Source organism: Argiope bruennichi, chromosome 6, assembly GCF_947563725.1.
Source record: "Argiope bruennichi chromosome 6, qqArgBrue1.1, whole genome shotgun sequence".
Lineage (NCBI taxonomy): Eukaryota > Metazoa > Arthropoda > Arachnida > Araneae > Araneidae > Argiope > Argiope bruennichi.
The window spans coordinates 61,821,086-61,839,721 of record NC_079156.1 but is presented as its reverse complement, the minus strand read 5'-3'; the positions used below and the strand labels follow the sequence as shown (position 1 = coordinate 61,839,721).

General features: G+C 27.8%; 1 protein-coding gene across 3 annotated transcripts; it reads right to left on the bottom strand.

Annotated features, from left to right (window-relative positions):
* Positions 1–8,141: 8,141 nt before the first annotated feature.
* LOC129972632 (endonuclease G, mitochondrial-like) lies at positions 8,142–18,133 on the bottom strand. 3 transcript variants are annotated; one of them, XM_056086841.1, is made up of 6 exons: positions 18,028–18,129; positions 15,617–15,669; positions 13,963–14,457; positions 12,855–12,967; positions 11,879–12,059; positions 8,142–10,743 (listed from the first exon to the last, which is right to left on the bottom strand). In XM_056086841.1, the coding sequence occupies exons 1-6, from the start codon at positions 18,113–18,115 to the stop codon at positions 10,633–10,635; spliced, it is 1,041 nt and encodes a 346-aa protein (XP_055942816.1). In that variant the 5' UTR covers positions 18,116–18,129; the 3' UTR covers positions 8,142–10,632. The 3 variants fall into 3 exon arrangements, with proteins under 3 accessions (XP_055942816.1, XP_055942817.1, XP_055942818.1); XM_056086842.1 differs by lacking the exon at positions 15,617–15,669 and having other exon boundaries at positions 18,028–18,133; XM_056086843.1 differs by lacking the exon at positions 15,617–15,669 and having other exon boundaries at positions 17,923–18,062.
* Positions 18,134–18,636: the final 503 nt, after the last annotated feature.

Below are 18,636 nucleotides of genomic sequence, written 5' to 3'. Positions count from 1 at the left end.
AACAACTTCCGGAGCAGAGAGTACTCTTTTGTCTAGTGGTTATGTTACTCGGCTATGAACCCTAACGTTGCGAGTTCGAACCTCAGCCTGCACATTGGTGACCCTGGTTCTGAACAACCGCATCCTTCGTTCTACTGTCGTGGCTCCATCTACCGGCAGCAACCGCTCGCCGTCGCCCGCCATGACACTTGGCGCGATAACAACGTTCGTCGCTCGCCATAACGCTTGGCGCGATAATCACGTTCGTCGCTCGCCATAACTGGCTCGAAAAACTCTACCGACTCACTGGTGGGGGACTATTGTGGTGGTAACATCATAAGCCAGATAACAACTTCCGGAGCAGAGAGTACTCTTTTGTCTAGTGGTTATGTTACTCGGCTACGAACCCTAACGTTGCGAGTTCGAACCTCAACCTGCACATGCCCATCGTTGCATAGATAACACATAAAATATTATAAACATTGAAGTTTCTGAAGTCTCTTCATTTTGCTATTGCCTTGGTATAAATAGGTGTAGGTCATACTGATTAGGGAAGTTAAAATGGTTGAGTGGAAATTGAATAAGAATATGTAAGTGTTCTTATATTTCATTAAAAGTCGTCATAAAATTTTAGAACAATACGTAAATTATATAAAAAAATTTTAAGATGAAGTTTCAAAACTATCAAAATAACGGTCTTGGTAGTCCTAGTGTTAAACAAATTTTATTTTAGAAATGTGACTTTATATTACTTCAAAAAGATTTCGATATCAGATTATATTCACTCAATGTACTGTCATAAATGTCAAAAAGAATCACATTTAATAAATTTTGTGCTCTACGCTGCGAAAAAATATTTTTTTTGGGGGGGGGAGGACAATGAGAACTGAGCATCGTAATTACGCACTTCCAGTTAACGATATAATTAAATGTGATTAACGATCCAATTTGCTGCTTAAACGATTTAGCAATTACAAATTCATCGCTTTAGAGTTGCAGATCTGCAAGAATTATCTGCACTTCTTTTTAAAAAAATTCACAGCTCTTATCCACTGAATAACTATTCTCTTCTGGAAAAATAGATGAAATCTTTGCTATTTAGATCCGTATTGCAATTAGAATGTTTGTTTGTTTGTTTCTTAGGGCACTTGCCACTGACAAGCCCGCTGTTACGAAGACAGCGATTTAAGCCTGAAGGGGAACGTCTCTTATTTTTTATAGCAGCGCCAACAGTACGACTTTGCCACTCACGCATCATTCATTCGCTTGCACAACCCCTTTTTACAGGAGGGCACATTCACAGATAGAACAACAGAAGAACAACCATGCCCAAACCGGGACTCGAACCCGGGGCGCACAGATCACGGGGAAGACGCGCTACCCCTATGCCAGGACGCCGGCGCAATTAGAATGTGAAAATGCTTATCAATCTGCAGATAAAAAGGGAAAAGGCATTATTTGAATAAAAATTGCAGCTAAAAATGTCAATGAATTCTTTTAGAAATTCATTTATTTTTTTCAATTTTTTGTAATTTTTTTCATGAATCTGATGGCAAGAAGTGAAATTTTTGAAAATGACCCTAATTAGGACCTTTTAATCAAGGTCGGAACTAGTACTAGGGCAGTATTTCAAGACCTCTAATTTAAAAAGGTCCTACTGTCTTCCATTTTTGTAAAATCCTACGACAGTCATAAAACCACTGACTAAAACTTTCTCAGCATTGATGGAAGAGGATTTTTCATTTTTTAATTATGAAATATGACTGGAGATTTCTATCAAGTTTTGAACGAAATCTATTCAGAGAAAGTCAATCCTCTTGTGACCAGCCAGCCATCCAGCCACCACTGAACGAAGCAATATCGATAGGATTTATATTGTGGCAGACTGTTGTCTTCATCATAACCCGTCCGATTCATCGAACTGGCATCCTCTTTGAGGCAAATAGACCCCAGTCTCAAAGTGGTCAATCTCAACTTTAGTCTTTATTTTCCCGTACTCTAAAAAGGCTTCTAAGAGAAAAGGAAAAATGACATTGAAAATTTATTTTAAAAAAAAATTGAAAGTTTAAACTTCGATATAAGCGATATTTATAAGAATCGATATTTATATTCTCACTTTTCAAGTCGAAATTTTTTTTTTTATCTAAGTAGAAATGAAGTTTATTTCTCATTAAATAAAAAAAAAAAAATGAAGAAAATTACCTGTAAATATATTACTGCTACCAGATGGCACCACTATACTTACCTACTTTGTATTAAATTAAAGGCTTCTGGACGAATGTAGCATTACCAGAAACGAAGATTAAAAAAACTAGTATTCACGAGAGTGATCTGTAAAATCCTACAATAGGTGTACTAAAATAATATCAGGTATAAAAAGGCGAATCAAAGGCAGTGTGTTGGGATTAATATCTGTGATCATAGATATGTAATAATATGTAATATAGTAATATGTAATAGCACGCATTCACTCTTCTGGGCATGATGATGGAAATTTCTATCATAACATTTAGTGAACAAAAAATTGTACTCGGAACAGGTGTACTGTAAATTGGTTGTTGCTGGCAACTTTTTTCACTACTATTGCGTAATAAGGAACGTAGCTATCAAAAAAATATATATATCGAATGTTGCAATCATTGCAGCTGGTTTGAACTTGTCATTCCGCTGTTTGTTGTGGTTGGAAGAAATGTACGATTTCATGAATATTTTTTTATAACTAATATGAGACTGATTTTTCATGTAATAAAAGCGATAATGAATGAAAAAATTTAGAAGAAAGGGACATTGAAGATTTTGTACTAAGCTTAACATGTAAATTTGTATGATGATGGATATTTCCATCATACATCGTTTACAATGCATCGTTTTTTAATTATGTAATATCATACATTTATACTAAAAAGTTTTTAACATTTTTTCTTTAATCTAGAGCATGAATTATATCACCCTGATTTATTTCACAAAAAAAGAAAAAATCATGCAAGGAAGGGTTAATAAGTCATTTGATGAAAAATGTTTGATTTAATTAAAGCATACAAAGCTATTTCAATTATTAAGAAAAGACCATAAATAATTTTTTTTTAAACGATTAAGGTTAAAAAAAATAAAAAAAAGGGGTACATTATCGTTTGTTATTCTGAAATGTATGTGGAGTAGGGTGGAACGAAAAAATAAATTTTTGATTTTTAGTTTGTAATAGCGTGGAAAAGCTGCCTTTTGGTGTAGATAAAATAAATTATAAATATGAAAAAATATTGGTGTAGGTCTTGAGGTGCCGCAAAGACGTTAAAGTTGCATAAAATTAAAATTTTTTTCTACATTTTAAAGTATTTTTACGAAATAATCAACTTTTGATATTTAATTTGTAATGGCGCTGAAAATCTGTCTTTTGGTATAGATAAAACAAATAACTCTAAAAAAAAATTTAGAATATATCTTGAGGTGAGGTTAAAATTTCATAAAAACACACCTTTTGCAACTTTTTAAGGATTTTTGTGTGCCTCGATTATGAAATAAAAAGCTTTCATTAGGCATTGTCATATGAATAAAAGTATAAAAACAGTTTTACTATTGCACTGGCATGACACTGAGTCGTCGCCGGAGCGGTTGTTATAGAGGTAAGGCGGAGATTTGTGTGCGTCCGGTGACAAGGACAGAGCTGGTTTCAAATCAGTTGCTTTGCCCAGTTCAGTTAAGTTGGCGTCTCCGCTCCGTCTATTGTGTAACTGATTAACGTAACTGATTTGTCAGTTTATGAGTTTGTATGCTTTGCTGTGAGTAAAAATGACTCAGTCTAGATTAGGGAAGACAAGACAAATATCAGAATGTTCTATTTTTGAGGAATTCAGTAGTTTGCTTGAAGTTTAACACACTACTGAAGAATCTAATGCTACTGTTATATTAGACATAACCTCAGAATTGCTTCAGAGAAAGATCCTTCTATAAGCGAAATATGCGACACTTTAGTTCCCATAATATGGTCAATAGCTTCTATTTCCGTTGCTTCTTGCAAACGAATTTCACAAATGATAAAAGCTTATCATGTTAAATACAGGAATTTATTGAAATCTAAAAGCGGAAAATGTTCAGATAAATTTAATTTGAACCTCGCAGAATTTAGAGAAGAAGCTAGACACTTATTTGATATTGCTGACTTATATATATATAAAAAAAAGGTCCAGTTATGGAATAAAAGGTTCTAAACGATCAAAGCTCTAACAAGAAAATGGTTATAGGTAATATTGATATTGCTATCACAAGCGGTTTGAAGTAGAAAGAAGCAAGAAAGAGTAAAGAATTAACGAGAATACTTAAGTTTAATCAAGAACTGGCAAAAAATACTAGTGCATCAGAAACGATTGCTGGTGACAATGATGACGCTGAAGAACAACAGTATTCTTTACAAAAAGAGGCAAGCCAACCAGATCCATCAAATAGACAAGAAGCGATAAAACTACCAAGTGCCTATGCGGTTTAATATTAAGTTAAAACTTTATACAGAAGGCATCTGAAGCTGAACCAAATAGTATAGGGGACTCGGTTATCGACTTTCTCTGGCTTCCTTGTCACATGCAAGCAGTGGAAAGAGCTGTGAGGCTGCTGGCCGAATCGGCTCAAAATGTCTGTGGTTCAATCGCAAGAAAAAAGTACATAAAACCAATTATATTACGTCACATCCGCTGTAACACACCTCATCTAATAGCGGATTCATATTAGTTTCCCTTTGTTTCGTCTGAAAGCTGGCATAGCAGTAATTAATCTTTCTTCGAAGAAAACCGTTTTGCAGGTGAATTGTGAATCCTACCCTCCGCATAAAATTATGGATCCTGAGTAAGGCAGGGATGGCTTTTGCATGGCATTGGCGAACAATAGTTGGCGTATTTCTAACATTTTAGCTGAATCTATCATACAAAATTTGACACGCGACTACAGTTGTAGTCGCCAGATCGCATATCGAATTTCATTGATTTATGTAATTACATTTATGAGTTATCACGTTTACATTCATGCAAAAGTACAGACCGACAGACAATCAATCCTTTGACAGATTTGGTTTAAAATTTGATGAGAATTTACATTTTCGATGGTAACCATGTGTACCAATTTTATCTAAGTAGCTCTTCGCGTTTGGCAGTTACCGAATTCTATTGTACTCGAATAGCAGACAAATAGAAAGAATGGATTTCGTCCAAAGTTAATAAAAATGTTCAAATCTGATGTAAGTTTGTGCACCAAATGTCACGAGTCTAGCTCAAAGAATTTTTGAATTATTGTGTTTACAGACATAATTCCCATAATATATTTTTCGAACTTAGAGAGGTCTGAAACAAGTAGATTTGTCGAAATTACTGCTCGCATTTTTTTAAACAATACTTTCTCTATACTTCATATATGAAAAATTAAAAATTCGCCATCGGCTCAGTACTGCGATAAGCGTCAAATAAATTCCTAATCCCTCTATAGAAAACGCCACTACAAGCAACAAATTGCGGTTGTTGTTGTTTGAAAGATTTGGTTATTATTATTTAAAATTGCAAATAATTGCAGTGCCAAAACATCCTTTTTTCAGGGATGGGTTCCCACTTGCATTCAAATTCTTGTGAAATAAAAAAATAAATAAAAAAATTTCCCATTCCGAGATTGCGCACAAGACATCAATCCTCTTTATGCATAACACTACTAAAGCTATTGTCTTTCCCGAGATAAAACTTGCACCATCATGTCCAGCAAAATGATGAATTCTCTTTATTAAATAAAATTTTCTAAAACTTTATGCTACCTAACTATTTCTAATTAGAATAGTATTTTCGGTGAAAAACACTACATCTAAAAGTCAATCATTTAACAAAATTGATAAATGAGGAAATAATTAATAATTTCCGCATAAAAATAACTTTGTTTTGAGGAAAAGGAAATTGTTTTCACTTACGAATAACCCTCTAAATTTTCTAAATATAAATCGAAGAACTATACTAACACCCAATGTAAAATCGAAAACATAGCGAATTCAGTTACATTAGCATATCATTCTGAAAATGCCTCATAACAGTCAGAAAATAGATCACATAATTGTGAAACGTGTTCAGATACCGAATACGGCACCCGGGCCGGAATGCAATTCTCCAAACATTTATAATACACTTGAGAGAGAGTGCTGGACATATCATAATTTAAGCAAAGAAAAAAAATTTTGCTACAAATTTATAACCAGCGGGAGTTATCTCCCCAAAATTTTCTCGCAATATAGACAGGCCGCGGTGGCCTGGTGGTAAGGTCTCGGCTTCGGAACAGGAAGGTTTCAGGTTCGAGACCCGATTTCACCGAAGAACCGTCGTGTAAGGGGGCCTATTGCACGTTAAATCCGTCCTGACCAAACGTCCTCCCGCTGGTGTGGTGTGGTGTGGAGAGGGGGGTGCCAGCTCAGGTGTCGTCCTCGTCATCTGACCGCGGTTCAAAATTACGAGGTCCATTCCAAAATAGCTCTAGTGTTGCTTCAAACGGGACGTTAATATAACTAAATTAAACGCGCAATATAGATGTTATCCTGAGAACGCTTTGCATAGCACTGGAATACAACAGTTACGAAATATTAATTTTTAACGAGAATTTAGTATTTTTACTGCATCTATTATGTCATTCTTTGTGAAATTTTTGGCGATTAATCCCTGGCAGCAGTTGATAATTTTCGAAAACCAAATGTGATCCACCAATGTTTTTCCCACCCGATTGGAACAAAAATTTGATCCAAAACCATATTTGTCACAAAATCCCATACCAAATTTGATGTATTAAATTATTCCCTTTTTTAGTAATCGTGCTTACATGTTTTTGAAAGACAGACTGACAGACAGTCAACCTCTTATTGGGTTTGGCTCAAAATTCGATAGGTGTATAGACTATAGATGTTAAGTCTTCGTATCGAATTTCACCCATTTAGTTCTCTTCGTTTTGTAGTTATGTTAACTTGTATTCAAATAGCCGGACAGACTTTCTCTGAACGTATTTTGCTCAAAATCTGATAGAAAATAGATCTGACAGATAAAAATATAGTATAACAAATTTGATCAATTTATTCAAAGTGTTTTTGAGTTCTCTTTGTCACAGATAGATAGAAAGAGGGACATTTTCCGCAATTATGTTTATCGAATTCAGGGAGGTTTAAAATGTAAAGATACGTCAAAATCTCCGGTTCGAATTTTTTTTACATTTGCAGTACTTTTTCTATACTACGTACGTATACGAGAGAGTAAAAAAACATAATACTGAATACATTTTTTTAGAATTAAATGATACATGCTTATTAGACATGATACAAGATTGGAATAAAAAAATTCTAATATATTTTTATATTTGGCAGAATTTATAAATAATGAGTTCTGCCACACATAAAACTGAAAAATAAAACAAATCTAATTAATAGAATAATAAAATAAGTAAACTCATATAAAAAAAACTAGATGCATTAAAAATATAGTAGAATTATTAATTAAAAGAAAATCAATCGATTTTAAGAGTAATAAAATTCGATTTCGAAAATGTTGAAATTCTGCGTTTCTGCAAAATAGTGTCATGTCTGTTATGCATCTTTTTATTATTTATTGTATTTTATTTTAAAATTTATTATCAGTTTTCTTTCATGTATTATTTTCTTGTGCAAATACAGTAATTTATTCAAATATTTAAATTATTTATTCAAATAAAAATGATTTGTTTAGTTAAAAAAAAATTTAAATTATTCCTTTTAATTTTTTTTTTTTTTTTTTTTTGAAAATTTGCATAATTGGGGCCAATGTTATAGCTGAAAAATTGTCACCCAGGGTATATGATTTTTCCTCTCATAGGCTAAGCAAATATGAATGAAGTCAGAGGCATGGTTTTATTTTTTCACTCTTTCATCAAAATTGTCTTAACATTTGGTATAAACGCATTAAGATTTTGTTTTCATGCTTCTCCTACTTGTCTCTACGACACTAGGTAATGCACTTCATTCAGTCAAATAATTCCATTTACAAAATCGAGTGCATAAAAGTTTACTTATTATAAAACAATTGCGTCCTCATGAAATTTCTGGTTCATATATTTTTAATAAAACATGGAAAACTGTATTTATTTTAAAAAATCAAAGCATGCAATACAACAAATAACACAATAATGCACTATCAGGTTCAATCATAAAATTTTATTTTAAAAGCAGAGATACAAAATGATCTTAACATTTTTCCTTTTTAATTTTTAACATGATCACAAGGGTAAGAAAGCCTTTTCTATAAAATTACAACTCGTACAGAAAAACTCATGCTTTCAATATGACTAGTCATTGGCACAGTCCATGATAGTATTCACTTAACTATACATAAATTAAAATTGAGCTTCTCCCTTTGTTTGTGTTTTAATACAAATTCTAGAAGTTTAAGGCACATTTAAATAAAGTTTCAATGGTGAAATAAATAAAATATTTACAGCAAATGAAGAAAAACTACTTCATTGATTATTCCTTATATTAAATGATGTAAAAAATTAAAATTAGCAAATTAATAATTATTTTAAGTAACACAGCATATAAATAACAAATTCACTAGTTTCAAATTTTGACTTTGGACTTGGTATAAATAAATTACACATTTTTAATCATAAAATTATTTAAATTCTGTTAAAAATGCAAGAAATAAAAGTCTACAGCTGAATTTATTAAACAAATCTAGATTCAAAAATACTAGACTAGAGAAAAATATGTTTTTCACATATGTGTTTTCATTTCTATTTATGTTTTATAATCATTTGAAAAATGTGATTCTGTTTTAAGAAAATTACTATAAATCTCTAATGTAGAAATATTTTTTTCAACTTTTTCATCAATGAAAGTTTTATTGAAAAACATCATGAGAAATTAGTTAATATAATTCCATGTCCATACCAGTATAAAATTTTGCAAAAGTAAGGTTATTTCCTATAAATCTTCAAAATGTTGTAGAAGTAATTAATGCAGAATAAAAAAAGATAAGAAAATTAAAAGATAACTGAAGAAAAAGTGAGTAAAAACATTGGAAATATAATACAAATGTAATTTTTGTGGTGCTGACATGTTTTTTTTAATAGTTTATCAGAGAAAAAGCTACATAAATGTCTTGGTCAAACTTTTTAAATTTTTATTTATAATTTCGATAAATAATGATGATTTTACAGTTCTTCAAAATGATATTAACACTTCTATGTATCAAATATTAATATTTGAATTTTTCATGAAACTAAGTTTTAATCTGGATACATAATTTAATAAAGAATAAACCTATTTTACACTCAGTGGTGTAACTACGGGTCACAACTCTCACCACAATAACTAAAAATAATAAATAATAATTCTATATTTTAGTTACTTTTTAAAAAATATCATGTTAAGGTCAGATTGAACTTGTTTATTCAGTATATATACAAATTAATTATGCATTTCTATAAACAATCATCTGATTCTTTAGAAAAGAAAAGAAATTTAGATTAGCAATGCTAAGATGGCTAGGATTGGTTTTAATGGTAAAAAAGTTAAGCTGAAATATAAATGATTGAATATAGCAAATGATTTGATTCTGTTAATCAGAATTCAATTCAAATCCTGTACAGAACAGGCCTTTGAAAAAAAATATTATTTATTTACAAAATAAATAAAACAAAGTGGTAAAATTATTGGTGGCTTTATGAAATGAATTTATTTAATACATGCATTTATAGAAATTTAAACATATATATTCTTAGTGGTAGATTTAAACATTCTGTAGCCCTAAGCATACATACTATGAGGCCGATTTTAAATAAACTGGTCAATTTAATTGAACATTTTGAAATATTTTTAATTTTATGATCATTTTACATGTTTTCACTTCTTTATTTTAATTCATGAATATGTGGTTCCATGCTTGAATACACTATTATTTATACAGACATTCAGTATTTGTAAATATTACAATAATCAAATAAATATGATGAAATAGATAGGAACATGATCAATTTTACTTAATAAAGTTTTTAATCATTTTAATTTTTTAAGAATATAGAATTTGCATATTTTACAAATTTTGGCATCTAAGCTAATAACATCTAGACTAGTCTGCAATTTCTCAATTCAGAGCCCTTAGCAATTTTCTAATCTATCTTTTTGAAACTCCACCATTGCATACACTTCTATGCTAAAAAAAAACCCACTGGAAATGATACTGGATTTTTAAAATAAAATTTCTCATAAGTGCAGAGAAATGCCTTTTTTTCTTTTTTTAATTTAGCACAATATTTAATCACGTATATAAAAGATACACTAAAAATTTATATGTATTTGTGTAAAGAATTTTGTTGCCTTTACAAATAATATCAGTATAGCACAAAGTCTACACATTAGACTTTGATTCTTTTTTATTATGATGCATATATAATGAAAGGAATACTTTAATAATAAAATTATATATAATAAAATATTTTAAATAACATTTACCAAAATGCCATACAATTTATAATATTTGCAACTAGTGATTTTGTATGTTGGATTTATATGTTACAATCCAAAAATAATTTTTATACATGAGATCTAGTCTGGAAAGAGTATATATTACTCTATTTTAAAAATTCATATTAAAAATCAGTCTTAAAATAAAACAATGCTAATAATTATTTATTTTTACTATGAACAAGGCGTCCATTAACACTGTTAAGTGCAGAGTTTGGTAACTTTTCAAATAGAAGTAAACCAGCTGCTCTTTCAATAACATCTTTAGGAACCTAAATCAAGGAATAAATTAAATTAATAATGATGAAAAACAAAGCATTTGATGAAAACTTGCTTCCACAATTAAAATTCATTTAACCATTTACAGTATATAAATTTCATTTATCTGTGTGTATGTATATGTGCATGGATTATTAAGGAAAAAAATAAATCATCCTCTGATAGGCAGATAAACTTTGATTTAAAATTTGCACTTTCTTCACAAAATGCATTTGTACATTTTTCTTGAAATAAAAAGTTATTTCAAAAGCATAAAACATATATATGGTGAATGAAACATTAAATTTAAAATTTATTGTATTCATCAAAATTTTGCAAAAGTAACGGCATCACAGTTGAAGACTTCACCAATTTCTAAAAGAGGCGTAACATCAAAGAAATAGTTTAAATTAATAAATTTTTAACACTGTTTTTTTTTTTAAAAAAAGAACAGCTCATTTATCTTTATATGTCATTCTTTTTCATAAAATTTAAATAATAGTGAATAATATCAGTTCTAAACTAATTAGAGTATAATCAAATCAAAATATGGAAAGTACAACAAAAAGGTTTAATTCAATTTCCAAAAATTAACTAAATGAGACATAGAAGAAACAAAATTAGAGCTATAGAAAATTTACTTGATGGCAAAATCAGCTTGGAACTTATATCATTCTTTCAAAATTAGAAGCCTAATAGTAAAATCAGTCAAGTTGAGATTGTGAAATTAAGTCTATATAATTAGATGTTTGGTTTAAATTGGTTGAGAATAGTAATAACTCATTAGTATTTCTCGTGTAATACATATTTAGATAATATGGTACATATTCAAAATAATTTCAATTTGCAAATGTCTGCAAAATTGTCAGCAATCCTAATTGAGTTTAAATCAAAATTTGTCATAAACATTGTTGTATTCAAAATTAATATGAACTATTCATCATTGCTTAGATCAATAATTAAAAATTATATTTACAAGTTTTGTGCAATTTCTTATAAATTATTAAATTTTCCCTTTCAAATACAAATTCAGGAATGATGACAGGAAAAAAACCTGATCAAAACTGCAAACAACATTTCACATAATTTAATAACGAATTGGATAGATCAAAACAATAAATTTTAAATACTAGTATTTCAAGTACTTACTAGAAAAGCTTTTAAAGGAACTTTATCATCAATGGGAGCATTTGGCATGACATAAGCTTCCATATCAAACATGGAATTTTCTCTTTCCGCAACAACAATTTTAAAAAAATGAGTAGGAACAGCAACATCATGAGGTCCAATAACTTGATATTTCACATATTTCTTCCCATCTGGTTCCATTCTAAATTATAAAAAAAAAAAAAAAATTATACAAAAAAAAAATTTTATAAATAATTTAATGCTTATGTTTTGATTGTATGAGGGTCTACAAAATATTCTTCAAGTTGAAAATTTGTTCTTTTAATTAACAAAGTTTTTATTAAGACAGTCCTATTCTATAGATGAAATTTTAGAAATATAATTAAATATTACAGTTAATTTTTTTAAAAATTGCATTGAATAAAAATTATTAAGTAGAAAAAGTTATATGAAATAAAGAAATACACACAATCATTCTTAACATTTTTATTTATATGTATGGTAATATTAAAAATTTACAACAGGAATATTTTTTCAAAAACTGTAAATAAAGGAGTAATTTCACACAACCATATTTGCCTAGTTGGAAAGCATATTACATAAATAAATAATTTTATTTTTACTTTAAAACTTATTTAACCCTTTGGGTACATTTGACATATCAGAACATTCATATTTGTTTAAATTTATGTTTCCATTTTTTTCTTGTAATTCTAATTACTTTAAGTCATCTCAACATCATGTAGCAGTATTATATTTCTGAATAATGAAAAAGAAATGAATTCTTACATAAAAGCTACTACCTTCACATGCTCAAAAAATTAAATGCACTTCAAATACAAAAGTCGTTTCAAATAAATGTGTAGTCAAAGGGTTAAGAAAACATTTTTAATAATATAAATCATTCAAATGAAATTATCAAAGGCTGCATCAATATAATTATATAAGGATTTGATAAATATTTTGAATAAAATCAGTATATTAGGTGATCACCAACCTAGGTAAATATAAAGGCCCACTACATACATAAACATTTTTATAATGTCTCACAAGTTTCCTCACATGTTTTTCCAAGTGATTCCAAGCATCTCGATTAAAACCTTTACCAACCTGAAAGCAAATGATTTTTAAGTAAAAAAACAAAAAACCTTTTGAAATAATATTTTAATTTTGTATAGGTAGAAGAATTAAGTCGAGATAAATAAATACCAAGAAAATTATAATCTAAAACAAGAATTTTTTAAATTATGACAAATTTCAAACATAAAGATTGGAAATGAAAGTGCATCATTTCCAAGTAATAATATATATATATAAATGGAAAACAATATATTACTGAGGAAAACAATTTTTATGTTTTAAGAAAATCTTTTTGTATACATTTATACCAAAAAAAAAAAATGGATAAAAGGCTATTCTGTAATTTAAGTACATTTTTCTGGATTAATTTTAGAAATGATTCTTAAACATATATTAATGGTAATAGAAAGATAAAGGCGCAGTAAAAAAAATGTAAAGATATAATCATAAAACTTTCTAAATCATTCAATAATTAATTCCTGTACAATAATTATTCAAATGCATTTTCTTCCACTTTTTTTAACTATATTCCCTTTATTATTTTATTATTTACTTTTCTCTTTTTACTAAATAATATATATATATATATATAAAACATTATGCTTTATATCTAAGATATCTAAGTACACATTTTGTGGAATATCGTCTATTTAATAATTGATATTTAGGGTAACAATTCCTGAAATTTTGTTTGATGTTTTTTTTTTTATTCTCTTTTATCCATTTCTTTTTATTTTGTTTTAATGATGTTATTTATTATTATTATTCCTATTAATAATTTATTATTTCTTTTACTAATATATTTTTAAAGGAAATGAATTTATTCAGTATACTTATTGAAACAGTAAATTTTATATAATAATTTCTGTAAGCCTCATTTGAACATTACGACACAAAAAGTGAAATTGAAATAATAATAGTTTGAAGTAATTATCAAATGAAGTCTTTTTCATTAAAGAGTAAGCTGTTCATTAAATTTAATAATTTTAGAAAATTAGTAAGTAATTATTTAATTAAATTCTCACTTGAGGGGCTATGTTGCTCAGGACAAACGTATCATCCAGATACTCTTGTTTACTCCGGTGGTTACTTGCAGCAGCAAGATGACCTCGGTCAAACCCACTGTGTTTATAGTCAGAATTTGTAGATCGAAAATATGCATGAATGGATTCATCTTCAAAAAATTCACTTTTTGATCTACTAATATTTTCATCATAAGCTATATGTTCTTTAGTAAGATGTTCAAACACCCAATGTGGTACTCTGTTTCTCCTATCATATGAAAGGACAAAGCTTTTTCTTGATCTTACATTATCTACACCAGGAAAGCCAAACTGCATTGTTTTGCTAACAAAATCCTCTGGTTGATCAATTTCCATTGGTTCACCAGTATCGATTAGTACTGGCTGCACAGGATTTGCTGCAAAGACTTCAAATTTGTTAAGTGGGCGCTTATCTCTGTATAGCATACCACCAAAGAACCCTACAGCTCCAGCAACCACGGAGTAACGTAGAGCCATCTATAAAATATAAATAATGAAGATAAATAAATTAAACTCTATAATAAGATATAAAAGAACTTTTCAAGTTTTCCAGATATAAAAAAATAATGACACATTTTGCTCTGAAAATGTTTCGAAACTACCTCAAATTACAAATAAGAAAATGAAAACACTAATAAATCATAATTTAAAAATTAACAAAAAGTTTATTTAATAAAATTTATGGGTATCATTTAAGTTAAGCAGATCTGATGAAATTTTTTTTAATTCTCAGATATAATGAAAAATATGAAAAAAGTAGATGTTGTGGGAGATTTTGAATTCTTAAACTTTTGTAGGCAACTCCACTTGGAAAATGCAATTCAGTATTTAAGAAAGAAAAAACAAATTAAAGTTGTAAGATTCTTATAATATTCATACATATTACATCATCAAATTTCAGATTCTTTTTCTTTCTGTTAATTTTCCTTTTATACTTTTTTGCTCACTTTTTTTTATTTTAGTATGTATTTCAAATATAGGAACTTTCCTAAATGCCTTAACATGATGATTAAAAACATTTGACTCATGAGTTTAAGTATTAATTTTAAAAAATTCTTTCAAATTTAATAATTTGATGAGTCAGAACATAGCTTTACAAAAAATTATCTCTTTAATATAAATTCTAACCCTTTCAATCAACAGGAAAGTTTATCAAAAAACAAATATATTCAGTTTTTTCAAAAAAATTTATAACAAACAGCTACAATTCCTGTGATGTCTAGTAAGATTAAGTTCAATGTATATGAAACAGACACTTCCTCCATTCCATTCTAAGAAAGAAATCATTTCCTTCCTAGCAAGCAACAGCTTTTTTTTCCCTCAGATAAAAGAAGAATAACTGAAATGTTCATTATCTTTTCTGTTGAATATGTAAAAATTTTACAGGCATAATTTTTTTATTCCACCTTTAACATAACCATAAATCTTATGGTAAATAACTAAAAGAAAATGTTGGATTCTAATGATAGTCAAGATTGTTGAGAAAAGACCAGGAAAAAGATAGATAAAAAAAATTAATCCCAGCACCAAAAATAAAGCATGCTTTTTCCTTGAAATTAAGCATGTATTGATCATATTCCCATCAATTACAATTTTGGAGAAAAATCATGCAGCATGCTCAAGTTTTACTACTTACATAATAATTAATCATTTTGAAGGTGAGATCAAAATAACACAGCCCTAGATTATCTGCAAAATATACCCATTTTATTTAAGGAACTTCCTAAATTACATTTTAATATGACACTACCTATGAAGATTTTATATTCCAGCATAAAGACTAATCTTATTATTAACAAAAATATATAATTTAGAAATGAAGTATGCAAATTTATAGTAATTTAATTGATGCTATGTTCAGAAAATAGGATAAAAAAGTTTAGTGTTTAAAATATTCATAGTTCTAAGTAAACTAACTTTGAAATTACAAAGAAAAATAACGTATAAATTTTCTAATGCATTTTTTTTTTTTTTTTCTGTTTTCTATGCATTAAAAAAATTTATTATCTAGATTTAAATTACAACTATTTGTTCAGAACAAATACATTTATGTTGAATATAATTTATATAAACTTGTTTTTAATAATATGCAAACTATATATACACTTTTAATTTAAATAACATATATTTTCTTTTCCTACTTGCCTGACTAGGAAAAAAAAATTAGTTTTTTTTTTTTGATGTTTATTATTGCTTTGTATTGATTTATAACTTAATATTATATGATAGATTCTCTATATTTGATCTCATATAAGTATAAAAAAAACTATAATATCAGTTATTAATAAAATATATTTCAGCTACACTATAGGAACAATTATGAATAAAATATATTTTAATATTTTAAACACATTTTTATACAATGAAGTACAGATATAATTTTTTTTTCATAGAAGGAGATATTAAAAATAAACATTTTCATGAACATTTTGAAATCAAATATATCAAAAACTATTTATCAATTTATTGCAATGAAATTAAATTGCATGCAATTAATTTAAAAGTTAAATTGCATAAAATATCAAAAATAATATAAGAAAACATTCATTAATCGTTTTTAGAAATTGAAATATCTATATAAAAAATAATAAAAAATTTCTAAAAAAAATTGAGGGACATAATCAATTAAAAAACAATTATTTTCAAAAGAAAATTCAAATCTTTGTAAACTTAGTATAGTATGAAAGGGAATAATATTACTAAATGAATAAAGAGAAATAAAAGTTAATATATGATAAAAGATTTTCTGTAGATTATGATATAAGAAAAATTAAGATTGATGTGCTCTTTTATAAACAAAAACATTAACAAAGGAGGCTAAAGAGAGTGTAAGTAACAATACATAAAATAATGATGCATATGAAAATGTTTACAAAATAGAACGTACAAGCAATCAATACCCTACTAAAAAAATAAAATAAAATTGCATGTTAAAACCTTTTAATAATAGTAATAAAGCACCCAAATATTATCAATTATTATTGAATTAAAAAAAAACTCAAAACCATTATTAAATAAATAATTTTACCAAATCCAAGAGAAAAAAAATGGAGCACACTTAAATGTTTATTATTTAAAGGATTTAACAAGGTATTTTATGTCCTTTGAATGAACTAAACTGCTTATATACAGATTTTTTTATATTTATTTAATAATGATTGATTGCCTTTGCATTGATTTAAAACATTATATATTTATTCTTTGTACTTGATTTCATATAGTAAAACAAGCATATATTAAAAAAAAAATTTTTAATAGAATATATTACAAATTTTAGATTATCAACCCTTGAATAAATAAACATAGTTAAATATATATTCTTTTAACTATAAATAGCAAATGAAACTCAATAATGAATAAATATTTCAGTGAAAAAAACAGCAGTAACAAAAAAAAATCAAAGAAATAAAAGGTAAATCTTTGAAATATTTTTTTTATTTTATATAAATAATATATACAAAAAAAGTTATCAATAATTATAAATCCGGTTTCACCTAACTATATGATTAATTTATGTCATTTGGTTAATAATTCCTTCCACATTTATTATTAAATAAAATATAGAAATTATAGAATTAATTTGTGTGTTCTTAAAATACTGATCAGATTAAAATAGACTATAACTACAAGTTATGTTATTTTGTTCTTATTACATTAAAGAAATAAAAAAGAATAAAAATACAGTAGTTTTCCTGTTATTATTTTTTTCTAAACTCTATATCAAGTAAAAGTGTAAAAACACTCCAACCAAAAAAATTTTTTTTTTTAATTTAATTCGATGCTTTAAGCTCATTTACAATATCTTGCAAGAAATTTTTAAAAGTTTTGATAATTGTGGTAAATATGCATGTTTCCTAGAAAGCAAGAAGTTTTAAAGATTCAAAATTATATTACAATGATAGAATTTGCAACGTATTTTAATAATCGCACTTTGATACTCACATTTACGTACAAAATGATAAATATAAAATTTATATCACACAACTTCACAGGAAATTAACATCTGTTTGCCCGATTAAAAATAAATCTACAGCACAGAACACATACCGTTAGCTATCAAGCACTCCCTTCCGGTGACCGTATACAAGGAATACGAAAGTGAAAGTAAAAATAACACGAGAATTACAATGATCATAAACAGTGAAAAGTTCGCTAATCGCAACTGTGAAATTTAGTTGAGTTGCAACCGTAATTCATTCAACCGTAACTGATATTTTGAATTGAAATTTGTGTCGAAAAGAGCAGATATGTAATCCACATTATATAATATATTTATTAGCTTAAAATTAGCAGAGTACCTTATTGATAACGTTCAGATACAACAAGTATTGAGAGATCATCAGTGTAAATTGATGTTTCACAAGATTAGCTACAAGATAAATTCAAAACTCCCGAAAGATGAACTTGACTGATTTATTTCTGGTTATCTAAATAAAAATCTTTATAGTTCCTTATAGTCACCAAAAATATTGAACACCAGAAATTGCGTCGAATTTCGAAATGGGATGCAATTTCTTTTATGAATTTTATGGCATCTGAGTCCATTAGCTCATTTCAAATAAGCGAAACGTAATTTTTGTTGTTAACTTTTATGAATATAAATATTTTCGTAGCGTCTATTGAGATAAGATGACAGGACACTGCGGTGGCTTAAGA